The sequence below is a fragment of the Pteropus vampyrus genome, unplaced genomic scaffold (genome assembly GCF_000151845.1).
Source record: "Pteropus vampyrus isolate Shadow unplaced genomic scaffold, Pvam_2.0 Scaffold526, whole genome shotgun sequence".
Classification (NCBI taxonomy): domain Eukaryota; kingdom Metazoa; phylum Chordata; class Mammalia; order Chiroptera; family Pteropodidae; genus Pteropus; species Pteropus vampyrus.
The window spans coordinates 481,016-506,628 of record NW_011889307.1 but is presented as its reverse complement, the minus strand read 5'-3'; the positions used below and the strand labels follow the sequence as shown (position 1 = coordinate 506,628).

The following is a 25,613-nucleotide window of genomic DNA, read 5'->3' as shown; positions in this document are numbered from 1 at the left end:
TTCCCAAATTCTTATTTTGCTTAACCTTAGCCAGCCAGGGGGATCTTAAACATTTTCAAAGTTGAATTAATATATCCTCAAGTCCCTCTAGTCCACTTTTTTTCAAAGAGCCCAAAGAATTATTAGGACACATGCAATTTTCATAGTACCAATCTCACGTTCATAAATTTTAAAAATGCAAGGAAACCTCTAGCTCCAAAGTCAATTTCACTCAAGCGAAATGATAGTCTGTGACCCTAACACTCAGCACAATGCAGACCCATATTACTGTTACCAAGACCAAAGCAGAAACTTAGGGGACATCCAGGGGAAAGAGGGTAGGTAGAGAAAATCTTCAGCTACAACAGGATACCAGTCAGTCTGGGGCAGTTGTTCACATCAGACAGAGCCTATTGCTGTCAAAAAGTTAATAATTATGGCAAAGCCATTATGGGTAGAGAAATCTGTTTGCGTGTACTACCCTTGTCCTTGGTGAGTGGCACGTGAAATATATCTTTTTGAGAGGTTTAGGGATTTGCAGTGGTGATATCCTCTGTGCCTGGTTCTTAATTTAGGTGCTCTGCTTTTCTACCTGCATATTTAAAACCTCCTTAATCTTTTTTTCTTTTTTAAAACCCCATGCCCAGGCCTAGGCAACCCATCACTTAATAGTAGTTTTTCTTATTGCCCCCTTGTTTCATCTGGAGAATCACCTTCTCCCCCAGGTGAGCCTTCTGAATCTCGTATGCCTTCGGGCCTAGTGAGACCATACCTTACCCTGATGCTATTGTTCCTCAGAATTTAGCCTTCCTTATGTTTGAACTCTCTAATTCTTGAGTAAGTTGTTCTACTCAAAGCAACAAAATATTTTTTCGGTCACAATCTTTTCTGCAGTAAGACAACTCAACTTTTTTTTTTGTTTTTTTTTTTTTAACATTTTGAACAATTTTTTCAAGTAGTCCCTTCTTTCTCTATCAAAATAGTGATTTTATGGATATTGAAGTTTTTTGATTTATTTGTTTGCTTCTATTTTCCCTATGCTTTGAGACCCAGACATTTGTTTTCCTAATATTACCTTCCATATTCTATGTTATGTGGTCTCCCTTAGAGAAACAAAATCAAGGAGTTATGAGCTACCAAGAAGATCCTTTGTTCAACACAAATCTTACCTACTTTTATGTTCTTGAGTTGGATAATCCTTACTAAGAACTCTTTACCCATCACACCACAACCATGTTTGGACTGTATCTGCTGCTGTCTGCCTGAATCCTCTTTTGTTTGTCTCATCTTTCCTTAAAACTCTGTGTCTCTAAGTTTCTTGTGCATATTTACTCAGGGCCCATCTAAATAGCTGACACCTTGAAACTCACCTAATAATACTTCAAATATCCTACCCTGATCTTCTCATATTTTAATTCTTAAATCTATGTTTTATATAACCACTTCAAATAGTGGTTGCGATCTTCAAGAGAAAGGCCCTCAATTGATCTCCTGAAGGACTATCTATATTTTAAGCATGCTCCTCAAACATTTCCTGGATTCTTTGTAGAGGAAGTCACAATGCTCTGTTTTCTGTGCTCTGATGTCTCTACCTCCTCTGATCACTCATTCTGATTCAACAATGACTAAATTATTTCCCGTTTTATAGCCCTATCTTCAAGAGCACTTAGATCTATTATTCTTTTGTAAAACTCTAGTTTGATCTTTAAGACCTCATGTTTTCTCTTAAGTAGATTTCTCTTTCTAAATTCCTTAATACTTCTCCAGTTAGCCCACTGCTGATAACAGAGCTAAAATCATTTCCTGAACTGTGATCCTTTTGTCTAAAACATACTGAAATTTCTCCCAATCTAAAGTCTTTGAATTTCTTCTCCACCAATTTGATTTATTAGAATAGGACTTCCAGGTACACCCTTTCCTTTGCCATTATGATGGCCTCATTCGATTTTATTCTACCTCCATCCAAGTAGGAGCTATATTTCCAAAAGTAGTAGGAGCTATATTTCCAAAGTAATAGGAAATATTCACTTTCACTACTCATTAGTAAAAGCTACTACTCCTCTCTGGTTAAGCTATAGTGTGTACCCTGAAAACCAAAAGCCATGGACACAGTGTCCATAATTAAAGAATCTACAGAGTCCATAGTTATGGGAGGTGGTCTTCAGAGTCTGTGGACAAGCCACAAAGATCCCAGAGCTTAGCCCACCTTAGTTCTCTCCAAGGAGCTCAATGCAGTTCCAATGCAGCTCCAAACAAAATAACAAGGATCTGGCACAGCCGAGCTATTGCTACCTATGTTTGTTCTTATATCTGGTGTTTAAAATTGAAAGCTAGGTCCTTCACATAAATGCTTTATTGCTAAAGAGAAATTGACAACCTGTGCAGTTGAAGTCTGGGTCTGTAGTTCTGTGTGGTAAACAGTGTACATACCAATGTCTCGGCAAAAAGACTGCCTTTTTGATTATATAACTAGTGCTGAGGTCAAGCTGTGCTAGTGTAAATCAGGTGAACATTACCCACAGAGACCCTAGCAACTATTGCAATGGCCTAACCCCAGGACTGTAGTTGGTGCAACCAATTGCAAAGGCCCACATGGACAGAATATATTCAGGTGAAGGCCTACCTCCTGCCTATGTTGCCCCAGAACAGTTAATAGCAATATGTGCTGTTTTCCTCCAGATGCCCCTTTAATTCCCATCTCTCTGAATATCTCTCAGTCAATCATTCAATTAATAATGTGCCCATCTCCCCTTCTAGAGTTCCTTGAATGGATTGAGAGATAACTACAGGAGTCAAACACATGACTTAAAATATTTAGCTTTATTATTGGTATAAATAGATAAATGATCTCACCAGGCTTTCTATACTTTTTCTCCTAGACTTTGGAGAATCCACTTGAAAGAGAAAGAGAGTTTGGGCCTACAGAGCACAGTGTACCATCTTATGGCAGGCAGAGTAAAAAATAAGAAATGAAAAGATTAGCTGTTTATTTCAAATTCCCTGTCCCAAATACAACCTTTACATAAGTCACCAGTCCCTACTGAGAGAGGAGTGCGGGAGGGTATGAAGAAGCTGGCAAAAGCTGCTCTTCCAAATACTTTCAAAAGTACGGAGAGTCCTACTTTATCATAAAGAATCAAAAAGGAGAAAGAGTTGCTCCTTCTACATTTCTCATGATGAGTAGCAGGATGATGAGGATGATGATGTTTCAGTAGTGCTTGACAAATTCTATAAAATATGGTGAAAATCACATCTGCAGGAGGATGGGAGAGTTCTTGGAGAGAATATTTTGTAATACATGCTATGCCAATAAGACTTATATAGGCAACACAAATTTACCAGAACCCATAAAAGTACAATTTGCCAATCTCTGATGATCCCAGATATTAAGGGCCACCTGGCCGTCTCCACCAGTCTGTCTGCTCTTAGGCAAAGGGAGTGGAGATCCAGGCAGAAGACACTTAGAATTATGGGGACAGTATTTGTTTATTTTGGGCCTCAGAAATGATCCATTCACAATGAAAATATGTGATTGTAGCGGGAAATTTGTATCTTCCTTATGACTGAAGGGCAAACATGGAAGACTCAGGGGAAACAACTCTGATGCTGATACTCTGAGGAGCTATCCCATTGGGTTCCAGAGAGTTGGTTGTGGGATTAAGAATGGATTTTAAATATGTCTGTTTCAACATATTTAGAACAGTGGTTCTCAATGAGGGGAAGGTCAGTAATTTTTCCCACTAGGGGACATTTGACAATGTCTGGGGATAGTTTTATCACGACTGGTAGTAGTTTTACCGATGTCTTAGGGGAAGAGGCCAGGGATGCTGCTAAACATCCTGAAGTACACAGGACAGCTCCCTGAAAATAATTATTTCGTCTAAAATGTCAATAGTGCTGAGGTTGAGAAACTCTGTACAAGAGTTTGAAGAGGAGTGTAGGATAGGGAACTGCCAGTACTGTAAGATTTGATCCTATTTGACAAATACTTACTGAACACTAACTTTGCTATAGGCACTGTGCTAGACACTAGGGTCTAAAAAGATGATTAAGGCATAATCCCTTAAAGATCGGGTAGCCTGGCCAGAGAAATAGGCACAAAAACACTGTAATAATATTTGATAAAACTTCTTTTAGTCTGAGATATGTACTCTCTACAAATTCAGAAATCCTTCCTCTACTTAACATCTCTTGAAAAAAGAGGACTGCAGGTCCTTGGTATACTTTTCCTAGAAAAGCATTTAACTACAAACCTTAAAAAAAGATTGTGACAATGATGATTACCTGGGAGGAGTTTAGTATACGTACATGCCGAGCTCTTCGTTTTTCTGAGATCAGGAAGGATGTTATCGTCTTTCTTTCTGAGTAGAGGGCTTTGTGCCACATCATTCAAATAGTGAAAGAGTTCGTTTTCCTGAAATTTTAGAAACCATACATATGTTTGCAGAAAAAGGGCTAGGAGGCCAGAAATTACTGTGGCTTTGTTACTGGCTAATTTATAAAGCCAAGTGGCCTAGAGAAAATGATGGAAAAGGGAAAATGGCAGAGATTACCTGACTCAATGTTTTCCCCTTCAGGTAATAAATCACTAGACCAATATAAACAAATTATTTAGAGTCATATGCAAATAAAATAAACTATTAAACTCTTTCCCATGTTTGCTTACTCAGCTGGACAGACTCGAGGAAAAACAGAAAGAAACTTACCGGCGCATGCTAGAGCAACTGCTGCTGGCAGAGAAGTGTCACAGGCGCACAGTGTACGAGTTAGAGAACGAGAAGCACAAACACACTGACTACATGAACAAGAGTGACGACTTCACCAACCTGCTGGAGCAGGAGCGGGAGAGGTAATGTGCACACCTGCCACCAGTCACATCGAGATGCTGCAGCCCTCATCTCTGGCCCTCCTGTCAGGGATCAGGCTTTGTTCCAGTGACACCACAGATGGGTGTCCAGAGTCTAATTCTGGTTTCTGAATGGTTTGTGACCATAGAGAGTGAGACAGACTTTTACCAGGAATTATTAATGTAAATATGTTTGGGGGTGCATATAAATAAGACTCCACATTCCCATTAGGATGTTAAAAGCCGTAAAACTCTAAAGTTGGAAACAAATCCAGAGAGTTTATATTTGAATTCGATCAATGAATCATCTACATTTGAAAAGCCTCTCTACTAACTGCCTTCAATTTAAATGTCTGCTTGTTCTCTTTGAGATTGAAATCCACTTATTTGGGAAAGCAAAATTTTAAACTTAGCAAATTTAAATGACCTATTATTCATTCTTAATATCAGTAAAAAAAAATCTTAATATTTGGTTGTGGTTAAATTACTTAATGACTAGAACTACCTGCTTAACTTTGTAAGGGTTGAAAACTCTTAAAACTTAGTGTCAAAAACAAAAACAGAACAAAACAAAAAGTGTGTCGAGCCTTGCTTACCAATCTTTGTAGGTAGTTTTCTCAGATCAGTGACTGCCAGCCACATTTGAGGCAGAGATTCCAAATTGACCAGCTCTTTAATGAACTCTTCTATATTATCCAGTTTTTTCAGCGTCTCTTCTTTTAGCTTATTCTCTCCTTTTCCTTCCCTCAGCTGAATAGGTATGTCTGTGAATGGCACAATCTTTAATGACGTTAAATCCCATGCTTTGAGTTACCAAGCATGTCTGCTTCTGTGTTTAAGACTTGCAAATTAAGAGCCACTCTGGGACAGCTTTACCAATCCCAGCTTTATTATCTATTTAGTTACCAAAAAGAGATCTGGTTTTCCTAGATTAGTTAATTTACCAGAAAAAGCTATCACAATAAGAGGGTAAATAAAGATATGAAGTGGAACATGTTTGTGTTAAATTTTTTAAAATTATTGGTAATGTTTACTTGTTATTGGACTTGATAAGCCATGCTTACCAATCTTATAAGGAGGGAGCAGAAATGGAAAAGAACAATAGGTGGAGTGTTTTGTGCAAAACCCTTGATTTATGGTTTCTTTAAGCCTGTCTTCTGCTTCTGTAAGCCAAAGTTTATCAGCTTCATGTTTGAACAAACAGATGGCCTGATTTGACGCTTTCAGTAACCAGTGAGAATAAGCTCCACCTCCTCAATTTCTGGGAACTTTCTGATCTCAAGCGCAGACATTTCAAACAAGGTCCTAAAGACAGTATCAAATTACATATATCTAGAGCAGATCTCCAGTTAGATGTCCTCTGTTGGAATGTGGTTGGGTAAAGAGTAGCAACTTGTTTGATCCTGACTTTAAAAGCTCTGAAATCAAATTATTTTAAAGAACATCTGTTTGGATTAATTGTTTTCTGATCATACTGTAAATAATTTCATTTATAACCAGATATGTCTATCTTTACTATTATTTCTCACAAAAGCTAAATGCCTGAGTTGGCACAGGTTCACCTACAGAGTCATTGGTTTAAATGAAATGTGTAGATGGAGAGACTGTACTTATCCAGACTGTTTCTTTTTCTCTTTCATTTTCCTAATTTTTGTGTTCTGTGAGAGTAATTGTAATGATGACACATGCGAGAGGGCATTATAGTTCACAAAGTACTTTTGCATCAATTATACAATGGGCCCATCCTGGATGTGTTTTTTTACTAACTTCATGCTGATCAGCTCTAGATGAACAATTCCAATCCCTTCCTCCCCGTTCAGAGTTAATTTCCTTAGACAACTATGCAACAACCACATCTCCTGAGCAAAGTGCTGTGAAGAAGGTTTTTAAAATCAAAGTAAAAATTTTAAAAAGTTATCTTAAGGTGCTTTTGATAAATTTGATCCGCACTATTGGGATATATCATCAAACTTTTCATGTTTTAGATAAGAATTCACTAAGTGACCTTTGACTCTCACTTAAATATCAAACCACTTTAAGGTTTTGAAATAGTATTTTTGACTCAACAGATTATACTTCAGTGCTTTATAGTTTTTGCTGTCAATGTTTTCTTCCTAGATCAATGCCCTGACTGCCCACCAGTGCACTTGTTATGCTAAATTAAACACTCCACTAGGGCTTGGTAACTTAAGTTGGCATTTCTGAATTTTTCTGCGCTCTGAGGAGTCCACCGTGACTGGTGACTGGCCTGCTGTGCTCCTGGGGCAGTGAAGCCTGGAGGATTTTCTCAAAGGTCAGGCTTGAGATTCCTGCTGCCCTTTGGAAACTGCTCTGCTAAATCTGCTTTAGGTTAAATCCTTTTTTTGAAGTAAGCGGTCATAATTAGATCTACTTATGGGGGTGTGTGTTTGTTGACCCTGAGTCTTGCTTTCCTGTGGGCCAAGTTGCCAGGGAGCCCTTCCCCACAAGGATCACAGACTGTAGCCAGGCGCCCAGTCCCTCGGGGCTCAGCTAGGGCCCAGGTGCTCAGGGTGGCCCCTGCTCACACACCATGTGTCTGTAGCACCTGCAGGGGAAGCTGAACTGCAGCTAATAAGGAACTGGCATTTCCTAGCACTGGTGGGAGTCCTCACATAGACTGTTCCAAGTCCTTTGTTTGCTGCTTTGTTTTGCACTCCCTTCCCTTCTCCAGAGAAATCCCTTGTGTGAGGGGAAAAAAAAGAGAGAGAGAAAGAGAGAGCATGGCCAAGATCTTTCCTTCTAAAACATTTACCTTTGTTTCTGCTGTGAGTATGAGTAAAGGAAGGAAGAAAGTGACTTGAGATAAGCCTAAGTGGTTTGCTTCTTAGAATCACCCAGCTTCTCCCTCTGGGTGTGACTGCAGGCTGTCTCCACCCCAGACAGCTCTTAATTTGGTGGTGGCGGTGAGATGATGAGGGGAGGAGTTTAGAGCCAGTGGACTCTACTGACTCTGATAACATCTAGGCTCCATTCTCTATAATTATCTTGCTCTTTAAGGGGGTCTCACTTCCTCTGCAAAAATTACTAAAGACAACAAAAACGACTCAGGCATACAGGATCAAGTAGCAAGTGATGATAAGCAATACGGATTCAGATATTTGTTGAAACCAGGAATCTGAGACTCTGAGCATTGCAAAGGACTTCTGAGATCGGCTCTATCACTTCCCTCATTCTATAGGCAGAGAAATTGAGGCCCAGAAAAATTATGTAGCTCGACTAAGATCCTAATACAGGCCACTGGTCTAGTACTTTTATGCAAATGAGTCCTTTGTGCAAAACGGCTTGTTTTATGCTTGTGCGTGTGTGTATATGACTGCATGAGTGTGTGGGCTTCCCATCTCCATGCTCTTATGTCTAAACTATGATACAAAATCTTAAAAGGCAAAATGGTGGATATCGTGAGGATATAAATACAGAGATATTAGGACAAGTGATGTCTCTAGACTGTCAAGATAGAAAAAGCTTTGAGACAACATCTGTTGGATGACGCAGCCTGGGGACTTGTTTTGAAGCTGAGTTTGACTAGCATACACAGTGTTCTACTTTAGTTCCATTCTGTTTGGGGTAGTTATGACGGGAGCTTGATGATGGTTACGAGAGAGCTACATAAAGCCCCCTTCCAAGCTACCTTCTTGTTATGGTCACTGACCTAGACCATACAAGCACAAAAACTAAAAACAAAAGTTATTTTTCACTTTTCAGGAGTTGTTAAATTCATCTTATATAAAAATTCCACAAATTAAATACCTAAAAGGGGCAATATATTGTTCAGGGCTTCCTTTATTCTAAGTAATGTTCATAATTTATTACCATCATTTATGGAATATATATTTTTAAAAATAGTTATATTCCCAAATTAAAAAGAAGAAATAGCATGAAAAAAATTCGTTGACTTAACTGGCATTGTTAATAATAAAAATGAAAATAATCATTGTTATGTTAATTAATATTGGGTAAAGAAAATTCTTTCTAAATGCTGTATTTTGTTTGCTATATTTAAATGCTATATTTAAAGCCATCTTGAAGGCATAATTCTGAATGCATGAGATCACCTTTAGAGTTTAGTCTTTATTCTTGTCTGAACTGCTCACACATCACGTGTCTTGAGCTTCACTAGGGCTGCTTCAAGAATGTCAGAATAGAGAGAGCACAGTTACATCAATAAATGGTCTGGAACTTAAAGGAAATATTTGAGGAGGATGTGTGTGTGTGTGTGTGTGTGTGTGTGTGTGCGCGCGCGCGCACACGTGTAAGTGATGTGGGGAGTGCTGTCTAAATCTATAACTATAGATATAGATTTTAAAGCTTTTGGATTCTATAAGCTCAGCTGAGACTATGTAAATAATTACATCATCGTGTAATATTGCGGCAAGCCTTCCAAGTGTAAGTTTTTTTAAAGTACGAATCAGCATCTCAAGAGAAATCTCTGAAGCTGTGAAGCAGAGAATGCAGGAGCAGGAGCTTGAATGGAGAAGTTTTAAAGTCCCAATGTGGTATCGTTCATTGAGGTCAAAGTAAAGAGGATTGGACATTTGCCTGGTGGCCCTTGGGACAGGTTGCACTATTACATTTGCGTATGTGGGGAAATGACCAGTTGGATAAAGTTTTTGAAACTTGGAAAATATTCTTGGCTCATTTTATAGAAAAAGATTCACATCTGGTTCCCTGGCATAATTTCCTGAAGTTTCTTGGATTTAGATGCCTTATCTCTAAAATATGGCAATAAAATTGACTTTTCTCACTGGTAGCTTGGAGAATCACAATAAAGCACTCTGTAGAAAAAGATCGCTACTGATGTGTAAATGATCAAGTCTTCTTAAGCAGAAAGTAATCAATAGGTGGAGCATATCAACAGAAAAACTTCTGAGTCCTTTCTTTGTCTTAGTGCTTTGCTAGATGCTGTTCAATAGCAGAGTTAGCTTTCATTGACCTCCCCAATATGCTGGACACATATACATCTTGTTTAATCCTTACAAAAACATATGAAATATAATTATAATTTCTGTTTAGTAGTTGAGAAAGCAGACAAGTTATGTTCCTTCTACCAAATTTACTTGCCAAAAGTTAATTGAAAGAATCAATGTTTGAACTGTTTCCCACAGTAAAAAAATAACCTTTTCTATTTCCAAGTTCTTACCTTCTGATTAAAATGAACACCTCATTTCCTCAATGCACAAAAGAAGAAAAGATGACTTGGAAAGTTGCACAGAAAGTTGCACGTCTTGGACTGCACATTCATTCTATTGCAGGTTCGAGATTCGAATTCACAGACTTTAACTTGGTTACGAGATATGAGACTTAACTATCAATATCCTACTGACCCAGAAAATAGCTGAGAATAGAGTTTTTAAGATAAGAGAGGAATTAGAATTCAGAGAATGACAGAAAGAATATGTTTTACATATGGTTTTCCAAAAGAATGCTAGGATCAAACTATGTCTCCTAATTCCTCTTACCTTTGCAATATGCAAATCCCACTTTCTACTGGAAAATGTAGACTGTGCTGGTGATCTTATCCCTGTCACACAGCTTGGGGGTTTGTGTTAGGGAAATGTAGGCATGATGTAAAAGAAGTGATGTTACATCTTATTTAAGGGGCTGGGCAATCAATCAGTGACTCAAAGACAGATTCCCAGGGTTGGAAATTTAGTTAAAGGGAAGTCGACCCTCTTAAAAGATCCATGATATTACTTTGTCTACTATCAATGCTGTAAAACTAGGAGCATGGCATTCATCTTTAACTAGGCACTCTGTGGATTAAATTTGAATGAGCCTATTAAAATATGCCTTGAGGTTCTGTACAAAAATGCTGGGTCTTGGGTAGATGTGATCCTTTCCCCAAGTTTCATAGTGCCCTCATTCTCAAGGTCATTGAGTTAGCAGCCTCTGATCTAAGACTCTTTAGAGTCTTAGTGATATAATTTTAACAGATATGCCTAGAACAACAGGTCATCTGATTAACAAAAATTTATGATTAATCAAAGGTTATAATATAAATTAATTACTTTTGCTGTTATGGAAACTATTTCTCAAATGCATTTCCCCTTAAAAATTTTTTTAATATACCGCAAAATCCAGTTGTCATATTTGATGATTCAGGATCTTGTAGTTCTGCTACCTGTTACCTATACAATCTCAGAGTCTATTAGATTATATTTAAATCTAAATGTCAGTATGGCTGCATTTTATTGTAAATAAGGGTGGTGAAGATGTTTTTCAGATCTTAGGGCTTAACCTGGAGAACTGAGAGTTTTTATTAATTAGATTCAGTGTATTTGGACTTTAAGGATAACAACAGAACTTGAACCAGGAAAGACTCTAATATTATACAAAAGGGTGGGATAATAATCAAAGAAAACTGACCACAAGAAAGGAAAAGTGTTGAAAAGGAGGGCTTGAACAGGCAAGAAACATACTTTACTGTTTAAGATTTTAATATGTAAGAATGCCTAGGTACTGATATTTGACACCCATACTCTGGAAAGGTCCTAGGAGAAGTGAGAAAGGAGGATGGTATTGGGAATTTGAATATGAGAGATAAAGAGTGAGAATCTAGTAGTAAGAGGTGGTCAGGTTGTCAGCCTTTCTATGTCTGAACCAGTCATTGAGTTGTTCTCTTTCAGAAAAGTTTCAAGAAATTGTCAGACAGTTCCTGAAACTCTTAGTACCTGATTTACTGAAGAGGCATCTTCTGAGAGAAAGAAGGAAAGCTCTTTTCACATAACTGTCATTCTTTCTGTCATATGACTCTGTAAATACTGGTCACAACCAGTTAGACCAGCAGTTGACGACTCTCCTAGACAAAGTTCACAGAGGTCTCAAATTCAAATGCTTCCAGGGTCAGACAATAACTGAATGAAGCAGATCCAGCTTTTTAGCACACATTACATGAATGATAGGGACTGCTAGGCTGAAGAGAGCCAGCTCTGACTATCAGAGAAAGTCACAATTCAGCTCAGGCTGATTAACCCCATTTTAGATTGTGGGCCCAATGTTGCTAATTCTAATTTTTCAGGAAAAGACAGAACTCTGATTTTAGTAAGACCTTCTAGTTTTTCAATGCTGACTCAAATTTATAAAACAGTGTGCAGTGAACAAAACTTATCTCTTGGCTATTTAGTCTCTAATGCAACTACTTTGCAACCTTTGATAGCCTAGGTATTAGGGAGACTGGGGCCTATGAGGTAGCCTGGCATAAGAACCCCGCCAAACGGGTGTGCTCTGTTTGACCGACTAACTCATTGAAACACTCTCTTGGGGCATGTGGAACAGAAATAAGTAAAAGCAACAGAAGCCAAGAAAAAAGCCAGCAGAGACATAGAAATTCTAAGAGTAAAGAATAATTACATCACAAGACTGGGGTTTCAGTGGCTGCCTATTTCTGAGGGGATCACAAACATTGGGTCATAAGCATTGCTGATGGGTTACTAGAACTGTAGGTGTATGCTACACAGTGATGTACAATGCTCCAGTTCTCCCTGGGCCTGTTTGGCTATAAATACATTTTTCTGCATTAATTTACTTTGGGGGTATTCTTTCTAAGAATTCCTATCATGTTAGGTAAATTGGGTGACTGTCCCTTACAACATTACAAACTAAGTAATTCAACTGTAATTGAATTATTATATAATTTTATATTGACTTTTTTTATTTGCCTATGCTCATTATATAAATTTACTATAGTATAATAATAATTGGACTTTTAACCTAATATTTTTTGTTACTCTGTGACCTGTCCTTGTGTGACCAGTCAAGAGCAACCACTGCCTGAAGGAAAAGTTGTTACAGATGAAGAAGAGAAGATAATATCTTGTCTTTTGGGTTTCAGAAGCAAGGATCCAGGAATAGCTTTAGAAAAAATATGTAATCAAGTGGATCCAATTTTAATCGCCCCTCTTCTTTCCTGTTTAGATGTTTCTCTGAGAGAAAAGCAAGAAAATGAGAGGTTTATGCTGTGAGAGGAGTTAATGCAAAAGAAGAACCTCAGTTCTTAGCTTTGGGGGATGGGGGGTTGAGAGGTGGGGAGAGGGAAGGTGGAAGAGAGTAATTTAAACTCCAGGTAGATATGGTATGGAGAATTTGAGAGTAAAGAAATAACTAGGTGCAGTTCAAGGATGGCTTAGTCAGCTTCGGCTGTCATAACAAAATAGACTGAGTGGCTTAAACAACATAAATCTGTTTTCTCTAAGTTCTGGAGTCTAAAAGTCCAAGATCAGGGTGCCCGAAAGTTGGATTCTGGTGAATCTCCCTTTCTGGCTTACAGATGACCACCTTTTTGCTCTGTCTTTACATGGCTTTTTCTCTGTGCATGTACATGGAGAAAGAGATTTTATAAGGCCTCCTCTTATAAGGCCTCCAATTCTATTGGGTTAGGACCCTCCCCTTATGACTTCATTTAACCTTTATTACCTCCAAAAAGCTGTATCTCCAAATACAGTCACATTGGGGGTTAGGGCTTTGACATATGAATTTTAGGAGAATATAATTCAGTTTATAGCAAAGGGCATGGCAAACCTTGTGGTTCTCCTGCTAATAATTCGGGAGAAATAGAGTAAAAATTAGTGTCTGATACATCCAGTTGGAGAGAGCTTGATACAAGTTCAGTTTTTAGATATTTAGACTTTCCTCATGTCCCCGAAAGACCATGGTAATAGATGAGGCAGGGCTGGACATGAGGACAGAACTGTGACCTACTTGGATCAGCAACCTGAGCGCATTGACAGCTGAGACCAGAGACCACAGTGTGCCTCTCAGAAGATGCAGGTGTGGAAGGGCGATGACTACATGAACTCCCACACACCCTCCTGGTGGTCCCAGAACTTGGTCCCAACTCCAGAACTGGGATCCTGAAGCCCTAGAATTAACTCGGGAGACTCCGTCTTGATTCAAGAGACTTTAAATTTACTAATAGGTACCTGACTTGACTGAGCTTACTCAGAATTAACTAAGTTAAAGTGGAACGGGAGCCTAAAGTAGAGGTTATAAGAGATACAGATAACAAGAAAATTGCATTTCTTGCATATGTTGGTAAAATAATCCATATGTATGCTAAGGAGAAATAAGGTAGTTTCATGGCTGGTTTGAGTACTAATGGTGTGCTCACAAATGTTTGTGTCTTTTAGAAGATCATCTGAGCTAAGTCTAACCTCAACAGCAGTTAACTACTTCCCTGGGTTACTACAGCTGCATGGTACCAGACTCCCTAGAAATCTATAACTTAGAGATAGTAATTTTTCTCAATCTCCTGCATTTCATTTGAAGCCAGATAGCTCTGAATTCAAATTCTGACTGCAACTTACTGGTCTGTAACCTTGAACAGGTTATCTAATTCCTCAGATTCTTGATTTCTTTTAGAATGAGGATAACTGAGTGCCTATTTCATAGAGTTGTTTATGTTCACGTGATAATGAATATAAAACCCCTTCTACAAGGTGTGCCATATAATTCCTAAAAGTGATTGTTTCCTCTGCTCACCTGTGTATTAAACACTAAGAAGAAAACCATGCAAATTTCACTAAATCACAATTTATATTTTATCAAACTAAGACATTTTGAGAACAATGCAAAGTATTAGAAAAGTGAACTCTTCTATTGTTTGGATGTAATTGGTTTTGTGTTTAGATTATACGTAGACTCAGGAAAACTGAAAACCTACCATAAACAATTAGAGAATTCAATAAAGTGAGTTGGCAAGGTACAAAACTACATAGAATTAATATTCAAAAATCAACAATTGTCATATTTTTAATGACAAAATAATATAGACTATATTAAATAGAAACTCACTATTAATCCATGAGTTTGATCCTAATAAAAATACTATAAGGATTTTTTTTAAAACTGATTCTAAAGTTCATATAAAAATATGAATATTTTTTCATAGTCAAATATGAAAAAGCAAGAATAGTCAGATTTTGAAAATGAAAAGTAGTAGCAAAGTTTTCTACCAGAAACAAAACTCATTTTAAAGTTATAGTAAGTTGAATAGTGTGGTGTTGGTACCTGGATAGACATATCAGTAGAGCTGATAGAAATTCTGGACATAGATTATAGAAGATATGAAAACTTAAAGTAGATATGGCTTTCCATATCAGTTGAAAAAAGTTGAGACCCTTACTAATGGTTATTATTATAGTTATTTTTATGTATAGTGCAGAAAATTTATCTTCAATTATAAGGAACAACTGACCATATTTTAGTCACGGTCATTTCCCTCCGGCCTTATCTGGTTTCTACCATTTCAGAAGAATCATCAATATTAACAGTTGTGGTTTATGTTGAGGAAAGATTTAACATTTAGCTTTTAAATTTTCAAAGAACTGATAAATCTTATGTAATTAAAAACTTATATTTGAGGAGTAAAATATAACTATGAAATGTATAGCTGGAAAATGATTACTTTGTTTCTATAAAAAAGCAATGTTATGATTTTTAGCCACATAAAATTTTATGAGAAGTAAGATATGTGGTAACTGTAGGCATCCTTTGGAAGAAAAACTGCTATGGTAACTTTGCTGAGGTCATAAATTTACTTCTGTATTTCTATACATTTGTATATTCAAAAATTAATAAATTTAGAAGAAGTGACAGAACACATTTTGTATCGTGAAAATAATATAAATTTATACCCAACTTGGACTGATTTATTAGAATAATTATTTTCTTATCCCAGCAGATGCATAAAACAAACTGCTTCAAACATTTAAAAAAAAAAAAGCTGTACCTAAAGTTTTACCTAATAGTGTAGCAAATTGAGGGGTTTCAATGCATGTATTTTTTCACAGAAATTGTGAGTTATTAAGTGGAGTCTAGATACAAATTTACCGATTCAGAAAGTCTAGTGCAGATTTACCTTATGCTTTTAGGATAACAAAGTTTACTGTGATTGATACAACATATGTATGCAAATAAAAATCCATGCTTATTTTTACTGTTAATCAGATAATCTTTGGGAACCAGATGGGAAGTTTTAAGAAACACACAATTAAAATCATTAGGAAATAACGAACAGTTTCTCTATAATGGTACTTTAACAGGCAAATTTTCGATCAATAATTATAGCCTCAGCATCTACCTAAGTAGACTATAGTGAGCAATGAGTGCTTTGTAGGGACAATTTTTAAAAAATTCTTTCTGATCTATTAATATACTGATACTATCAATTGTGTGATCCAGGCAATTGTAATGCTAGACAATTGATAATTCTGTCAGGCATTCTGTATCTCAGAAAATACAGAACCAAAGTCTCCTATAGATTTTTTAAAAATTAATTTAAGCATCAGAGAGATATATAAGTTTCAGAGAAAACAACGGAATTCAGGTTGCAAAAGCAACGGAATTAAAAGTGAAAATGTCTGACAAATGATTGGGGGTTTTGGTTTCCAAATTCCAAACTAGTTGAACTGAGTTTTCAAATGAGCTGATGGTTTATTTCAGCATCATGGACAAAATCAGATATTGAAAAATAGAAAGCAAGATTGTTTTTCTGAAATGAAAAAGCTTGAGAATGCTGCCTTAAATTGGCAGCCATTTGTCATCACAATAAATACTGGACAAATGTTTTTGCATGAATTCATACACCAAGAAAGAGTTAAGAAAGGAAAATGCTGGGAAAATGTGTTGTTTCTTAGCATCACAGAGAAAAACTCCATTACTTTGATATTTTTCCTTTTTTTCCAGGATGGAAGAAGGTACTCAGATTAGCATTACTAATCATGGGCTCCAGAGAGGGAGTTGGAACTTGGGAAGCTGGTGTTTTCCGTGTTCAGAGGTTGCTCCTTTCTGGCTCCTTGACCGAGTATGCACTCTTTTTTCCAAGAATGCTTGTGTTTGGAAAGTACTTCATGGTGGTGAAAAGTTTGAACAGAAAAGATTAATCAAAGGTTGGGTCTTTCATGCTCAATGCATAACATATTCAGCTCTTGGATTTGAATTCTTAGCCAAGAAACTATTCAAATAATATTCAGGGGCTGAAATGTGAGTTTTGACTGCAAATAAACTAGAGGTCAACTTTACTTCTTAATTTATTCCTTTCAAGTCAGAAATGCTGTGGCTTTAGAGTTTTCTTTATATTTTTTGCATAATTCCTAATACAGGCATTTACTGAGAATTACTTTTATTTATTTTATTCTTAAATGCTCAAGGAATGTATCTGATCTGAAATGTGAAGGAACCTGGAAATGGCAGGCTATGACTGTTCCACATCCAAGGTGCTGTTGGAAGGGAGGAATGCTTTGATCTACCTTGTCTTTGTTATTTATTACAATGTCACCAAACCTTGTATCTAATCGTGGAAATGTTCTTACTTTACCCACTTACCTACAACCACCATCCTTCCCTCCAATATTTACTGATTCGCTCAGCTTTCCAATGCTCACAGATTTGTCTGACTTCTGGAATCTGTAACATTTGAGACGATTTGGATTATATTTCTCTCAAGGAACGGGGCATAATTGTGGGAGGAACTATTACCCAGACTTGATCCACCATTACCAAACCTCCAGGGAGAAATCCTGGAAGAACATTCCCTGCCCCCAAGTAAGAAACATAAGTGCAGCGCTTCTAGCATATCATATCACGTTCTTTTTTTTGCTTGCCTAATCCCCCAACCCCCCACCCCTTGCCCCGTGCATCCACTTCTCACAGTTTGGGTCGCAGCCTCCTCTGCTGCGAAAAATGTCTCCTGGGATGAAAGCACATCGAATTGGCAGGACCAGTGATCGCCCACACATTGAGAAACTTCCCACTTGCCATATGCTAAACTAGATCTTTCTCAGAAACATTCAGGAAACATGTCCTGTTTATCTTTTCTTTTCTTATCAATTTGAATAAGGAGCAATTGTGAGAAGACTTGATTTTAAGAGCTACTTGTTCAGGTCATGATGCTCAGTGACAATGGATGCTCATAGGATGATGGGAGCCTGGACAATGTCTCTAGGATCCAGTGCTATAAGAAGTTATGATTGTCTTAGAAGATCCCCGCCCACAGTGGACTGAGGACTTGCTCTGGTGACCCCTAATCACAATAATACTTTCCGTGTGCATTATATTGCATTTGAGTAAGCATTTCAGTTGATACATGCTAAAAAGTACATCCTTTGAGAGGAGTGCTTCCATTTGGTTGCATGCCATTAATACTAAAGGAAATTACTAATACTTTTAGAATGAAAATGTTTGTTGAATTTATTGAGTAAATGATAATAGAATGAAAGGCCGTACTTGACTAGCCCATTTGGATTATTAATAGGTTTCTCAAACGAATGTGCCCAAAACAGAATTCTTGGTTACTTCTTGAAAATCTATTCCTCCCAGTTGTACCTATCTCAACTGACAGTAAGTACTCCCATCTAATTACTCAAACTAAAAGGCTAACCATCATCCTTAATGCTCCTCTTTCTCTCAACTTTCCAAATGTAATCACCAGTAAATTGTACTGATTCTACCTCCAACTTATATCTGGAATATGTACATTTTTCTCTAGAGCTACTGCCACTGCCCTACTCCAAGATAAAGTCTTATCTAAGCTACCATCACTTTGCTTGTATGGGCTACTGCAATAGCTACTTTTAGACATCTTGTTTCCACTCTTGTCCTCCCTGCCCCCAAGTACATTCTCTACACATTAAGTCATGTAATCAACTCCTTACCATGGTGTGGCAAACTGAGCCAAGTAAACTTGCTTTTTTCCAATTGTCAGATCTTATTGGAAGATATTGACAACTCATGACAAATGATATGTCATGATGAAAACAAGTCTCCAACTGAATTTTGCCACACATATAGTTATTAATAAGTAGCATCTTTAAGCTTGGTAAAGTTTCAGCCCCCTGTCCTTCAGACATGCTGACAAAGTTCCCAGTGTGAAAAATTTAATTGGGCAGATGCAATGATATTCTAGCTGCAGGATCAGGAGATTTTCTGTTTATATCAAGTGATATAATTCTCTGCTAAGTTTGAGGGACAAAGATCCAAATGGAGACCTGGGTCTAGAGCAACATTCCCAAGGACACTAGGCTGCTGGACTCATCAGGTTCTTACGTCTCATTTGTACAAGGATGGAAGTGCCACATGTCTTGAATCACTCATTTCACCAATAAATAATGATTAACAGTTATTATGCTAATTAGAAAACTTTCTGGTACACATTGAAGTCCTTGTATTTTCTCAGAACATATACTCCTGATAAGGATACTTCTAATATTAACTACACGTACCGGTCATTTGAATGGACCTTGTACCTTTCTTCCTTTGCTCTCCATGCTCTGGTCATACTGGCCTTTTTTCTGTGCCTGAAACTTCCCAAACTTATTCCCATCTCACTTGCTGCCCCTGCCTCTTTTCTTTGTATGGTTGGTTTCTTTGATCCCTCATATTCAAATGTTACTGCCTTAGGGAAAGCCTTTATAGAGTAGGTCCCCAGTCCTCAGTCGCTTCCTTTGAAAACATCCTTGTTCCTGTTCCTCAGGGCAATTATCACTAGAATATGAGCTCCACCAGCTTAGGGACCTTGTCCATCTTGTTCACTTCTAATAACCAGAGCCTGATACACTGCCTGTTCCTAGAAGGGCAGCCAATTAAGAATCAGTGAATATGATAATTATCAGGAAAATGCAAATTAAAAGCACAATGAGATATCACCTGTTAGATAGGCTATAGTCAAAAAGATGAGATAATAACCCTTGGCAGGGATATGGAGAAAAGGGAACACTTGTGCATTTTTGGAAGCATGTAAATCGGTTCACCCTCTATAGAAAAGAGTATGGAAGTTTTTCCAAAAATTAAAAATGGAAATACTATATGATTCAGCAATCCCATTTCTGAGAATATATCTAAAGTAAATGAAAACAGGTTATTAAAGAGATATCTGCACTCTCATGTTCATTGCGGCATTATTCACAAAAGCCAAGATATGGAAACAACTTAAGTATCCACCCATGGATAAATGGATAAAGAAGATATGGTGTATGTATACAATGAAATACTGTTTAACCAAGAGAAAGAAGGAAATTTTCCATTTGCAACAACATGGATAGATCTTGAAGGCATTATGCTAAGTGAGATAAACCAGACAGAAAAAAACAAAAACAAATACTGCATAGTATTATTTATATGTGGAATCTAAAAAAGTCAAACTCACAGAGAGTACAAAAGTGGTTGCCAGGGGCTGGGGGTTGGGGGGTGGGTGATAGGGAGAGGTTGCTCAAAGGATACAAACTTTTAGCTATAAGATGAATAAGATCTGAGGATCTAATGTAAAACATAGTGACTGTAGTTGATAACACTGTGTTGAATAATTGAAATGTACTAGGAGAGTAGAACTTAAATGTTCTCACTAAAAAAAAAAGATGTGAGGTGATAGATGTGTTAATTAACTAGATGAGGGGCATCCCTTCACAAAGAATATCAAATCACCATAGTGTATACTTTAAATATTTTATAATTTTATTTGCCCGTTATACTTCAGTGAGCTAAAATTTAAAAAATATGAGTGAGTAGAAGATACTTCCAGAAGACAGAAAGACACAAAGATGTGGTCTCTGCCCTTCAAAGTCTAATAGTGGGACACTTCTAGTTACTGTGGCTCTAAGGAGTGTTCTGTCACTCATTTAAACATCTTCTCTAGGTTCTAAGAGGCTCCTAATAAGTAATGTCAATTAGCCAACAAATCTTAATTAACTACACTAAATACAGCTACTTTAAGTGAGTCAGAATAGTAAGGATTAAGGTTAATTTTGAATGTAACTGTTTAGTGGTATTAAGCAGGGAAGAAAAAAAAATCTGTGATTGACATTTATAGTATTTGTTTTAAAGATTTTTCAAAGGTAATAAAACATTTTCTTTTGCTATTGTCATCTGTCTTTAAATAATGGTTTGATATGATTTTGAACATAACCAGTGCCTCCCTGGGACTGTATGTAACTCAAGCTGGAATCACTAGAAGCAGATTGCATGCAAGATGCCACTTGACTATGTAATCCATCCTGATCCCCGCCCCCCATCACTTTTGATTCTCTTTTTTAACGTGGGTTCATATTATCTGTGTCAAAATTAGGCCACAAATCTGTATTGTTGCCAAGTGCCTACATCCTCAAAACGAATAAACTGTGCATAAATATGTTAATTATTTATCATTTATTGTGAGGCCCACTATGTGTCAGGATCTGTGGCCTTAGCTTATGTTATTTAATTCTCAAAACAACCCTGCAAGTTAAAATTCATACATAGCTGAGTAAACTGAAGCCACAGGAGTTGTAAAATATCTTCTGGGTTATTTACCCAGTAGGTGTCAAGCCAGGATTCAATCTTGGATCTAAAAATTGCCAAGAAGTCCCTTTCCTCAACACTAGTGCAACCTACACAACAGGTGATGGCAACAGTTTCTTCTTGAATTTCAGTTTTTCCCGTCCATATTAAAATTGCTAAATAAAAAAACAAAAAAAGCAAAAACAAAACCCAAAACCTTCCAAAAAACCCAAGAACCAAAACCAACAACTGACTGGTTTAGTATGTGTAATTTTACCTTAACCATGAATGTTGCTTAATGTAACTTTTACCAGCATAACTCGATCATCAAAACACATTTATTCAGAACTGTAATCTTGAAACATGCACTAATCATTATATTAAGTTCATACTGTTAAGAAGATAGACATGTTCTTAGGGCAAAAGGCATGACTGAACATTAGGAATGTAGGAAAACAGTTATCTTTAACTTATTTTTCCTTTATAGTCTTTTCTCTGCCATAATAGCTTACCTTTATGCAATATGAAAGATATCTGATGACTTAAAAATGCTTTCCAAACATTTAATTACGTGTACTTTAAAATTAATTTTACTAAGTTATCTGACATTATACTTTTATTTTGTAATTAAAATGGAATTTCTTAACATAAATAATATATATATTCCATGCATGTATATTAGAAGTTAGGAAAAAAATACTGGAACTTTTAAATTACCTAATTGCTTTTTGACTGAATTATCACTCACAGACCCATTCAGCAAATGAAGGAGGAAGGAAGGAAAAAAGTTAAAAAGAAAGAATAGAGAAAACTAGTTTGAAGGCAATAGAAGATTTTGAGAACATTTGTGTGAATGATGATATAGACACTCCTTGAAATTTGGCTGAATGTATTTACCCACTTTTTGTGGATGGCACATTTTTGTCATTTCAAAACACATTTAGGAAAGAAAGAAATTTATGTAAAAGGAATTTTTTTAAAGACACAATGATCCTTCAACTAAAGGATACTTGGCGTTCTGTAGCCCATAATGTAGTGTTTTCATTTAGATATATGTGAATTAACTGGCACTTTGGTTGAAACATGAATCCCCTCCTGTCGGCAAAATCCTAGATAAGGCTCTAGTGGGCTCCCTATTTAAATTTCAGCATGTGCTGAATACGACTGTATAGAGTTTAGCTAGTTTGAAAAATCAGGAGTGAGGCCCATTTGACATTTTATGCATATCTTTTCTTTTTGTCATTCTTCCTCCCTAACTTCATCCTCCTCCCCAATGCATTTTCCTCAGTGTAGAGCATAATTCCTGTTCACTTCTCAAGAGCTGCCTTCCTTCCCAGTCCAGGGCAGCTCCACCCCTTTTCACAGACCAAAGTAAATCTGCACAATAATGAACCATATAAGGGAGGAATGACATCATCAGTTAGTGGTCCCAAGCTGTTTTGCACAACATTCACCTTTCATTGTTCTGATGACAGGGCTGGAATGTGACGGTTAATTCCCTGTGGAGGAGGGGGCTGTGCAGGGCCTGCTGCTGTTGAACAAACTTCAGTACCCCCTTATAAAAAAACAAAAACAAAAACAAAAGCTACTATGCTTCTTAGTATTAAGGTAAGGAAGTCAAGATCTGTTTTGATTTAAGCAACGTTAGTTACTCTAGTCCGTGTGCATTTCATTTGTTAATAGGCTTACTTGGCAGTAAACTCATTTCTAAGTGTTGCTGCAAAGAGCATCTTGGAAGCTGGGTTTCAACTTTTGTAGAGAGCCTTGACTAATCTGACAGGGCTGTAAGAACGCCACAATCTTTCAGCTTTTAGCTACAGGTTTTACTGAGAGTGAATGGTGACGACCCTTGAAAACGAACAGCTTATTGTGACTTTCCTTGATGCTTCAGAATCCTTGATTGGAACTGGCCAAGATGTATCTTGTGGTATGAGGTGTGCTCCTATTTTTCTTCTATGGAGGGGGAAGGTAATCTCATCCTACAGAAACTTGGGAAGTTTGTATAAGAACAGAAAATTTCTTATCTTGCTGCTATCAGTCCTACTAATGTGTTTTGAAGTCTTTTAATAAGACAGCCTTTCCACGTAGTATAAATGTATCTTCTACCTTAATTTCTTGATGAGCAAAAGTTAATTAGAGGAAAAAATACTATTTTAAAAGTTTTGTTGTTGTTGTTATGTGGATTTTTTGCAGACCTCTTTGCATATGTTAAGAAGGCTTTGTAAAATTTGGAAATGAATTAGAATGCATAGAGACCCAAAGAAAGCTGTGTTTGTTTTGAAACAGTGTGGCAGGGATAACAAGAATAATAAAGCAAATAGATTTGATTTTAAAGAGGGAATGAGATTAAAGTTTGAGCTATGTTAAACAATTGTGTGAAAAGTTCAACTTTAGTAATTTTTCAAAATGCCTGAAAAACACTGTTTGAGTTCAGAAGAGTGTATCAAAATAGATAGCTTTCATTTAGCTCTCAGTAGGGTAGTGTGAGTCTTTCACAAAAGAACTTAACTCGGCCATAACCAAATTTTTATAGCATGATTTCAGATTCACATGACCCATTTTATAGAAATTTGAACAAAAGGGCAAATCGTATGGTTCCCATTTGTGTAGATTTAATTTTGTGTAACATTGATTGTTAATGTTTGGTCTCTTTGTTTAAAGTGATGAAAATCTTAGTTCAGCTGTGATGAAAATCTTGGGTTGACCACATTGATCTGCCTGGATTCTTAATTCCATGTGACTGGATGAACTTCTGTTTACTTGTAAAACTAAATATCCTTTCCACAACAGAAGGGCGCTCACATTTCTTTCTCTCTAGATTAGCAATAGTCAGGATCAATGCAAAATTAAATCTGGAGTTTTGGAGTTTTGTTTATTGTTTTGACTTTTTATTTTTTGCATTAGCTTTTAAGTTGTTCCAAAACTATATAAAGTAATTATTAGATAAATGTTAACATAATTTTAAAAGTATATGGTGAAATTTCATGTACACTTATATTTAAAAGCTTTTTAAAGACCTTTATATACAATGGCAGTAAATTCTATTGCCATTTTGAAGAAGGAGAGGGTTATTTTTCTGTAAATGACTGCATGGGAATGTACTAATATCAGTGATTTACATACTTAAGCTAATTTGTTACTTATTTCATGTCTATATTATTTTATTTATTTATTTTTGGAGGGTGGCAGAATTTTTTTATTTCTACTTTTAAAAAAAATTAATTAACTAATTTTTTTTATGGTGACATTGGTTAATGAAATCCAGTAAGTTTCAGCTGTACACTTTAAAAGTAAGGTATATATATATTTACATTGTATGTTCACCTCCCATAGTTAGATTTCTTTCTGTCACCACAGATTTGACCCCTTTTACCCCAACTACATCCCACCTCCCCCCTCACTCCTACCCTCTGGTAACTACTAGTCTACTGTCCATGTATATCTATATTATTTTAAACAAACTTTATTTATAAAAACAGATTTTCCCAAGGGACAGATTCGCTTAATAGTATCTTAACAAAAGGCTTTACAAAAGGATATGTTTTTATACTATGAGTTCCCATAATGTAGAAGCTTAAAACATGACTTTTTTACCTAACACTGCAAAAGCATGTTTATGGAATAAAATGTGGTATATTTATACTTTAGTGAATTGTCTTCAACTTGCTTGAATATTTAATTCATGCTCCCAGCTCCTCCCCGCATGTTCTGTGTGACAAGTGCAGCCCACAGGGGAGAGGCCTCTCTACGCACATGTGTGGTAGGACACCCTCACACTATGGTTGCAGGGACATAAAAACCCACTTGCCTCAAAACATCCTCTCTACTCTCTGGCTTCCCTTGTGAAATACCTCCCTTTAGTTTATTTTCTGAAAGAGAGAGTTTCTTGTGATAATGCACAAGTGTTAACTGGGTGGAGCTTCCGATAATTAGATATCATGAACTTGGGTGACGCATTCTTTGGGTTTGAACAAGAAAGGTCTTTTTGGGTTAGAGTGAGGGAAGGTGAGGGAGCCACTTGGAAGAAAATACCCAAGGCCACACATTTAGGTGACAAACTTCTCTGGTTTCTGGCTTTTTCTGTTCCTTATGAAAATCGTTAAGTAAATTTATTCACCTGGCTGATTCTTCATAAACATCAAAAAGAAAGAATAATATCTTCTTTCTACTGTTTTAAAAATATTTCATCTGATCAATCTGAAAGAGTTGAAAAAATACTTTGAACAAATTAGGAAATATAAAAATACAATAAAAGGCATATTATTGTGAGTAGAAACTACTCATCCATACCCATGAGATAAACATTTTCCAGCTTCAAGAATGAAACGGTATTTTTCACTGCACCAATAGATGCACCTCCCTCCCTATTTTCTTTGAAGAGTTTATTTTCATTGTTGCAAAAAGATACAAATTGGCAGTAAATTCCAATTTAACATTATTATTAATACTAGTATCTAACATTTATTGAGTACTTAGCCCTGCACATATAACAACTCACATGATTCTGACAATGACCCTGTGGATA

The 25,613-nt window shown here is 36.7% G+C and overlaps 1 protein-coding gene across 2 annotated transcripts in view; it reads left to right on the top strand.

Annotated features, from left to right (window-relative positions):
• The window catches only part of FILIP1 (filamin A interacting protein 1), a 184,652-nt gene that overhangs the window by 124,675 nt on the left and 34,364 nt on the right, over positions 1-25,613 (top strand). For both annotated transcript variants that reach the window (XM_011383561.2, XM_011383560.2), the window contains exon 4: positions 4,650-4,828. In XM_011383561.2, coding sequence (XP_011381863.1) covers positions 4,650-4,828 — 179 coding nt within the window. The remainder of the gene's footprint in view (positions 1-4,649; positions 4,829-25,613) is intronic.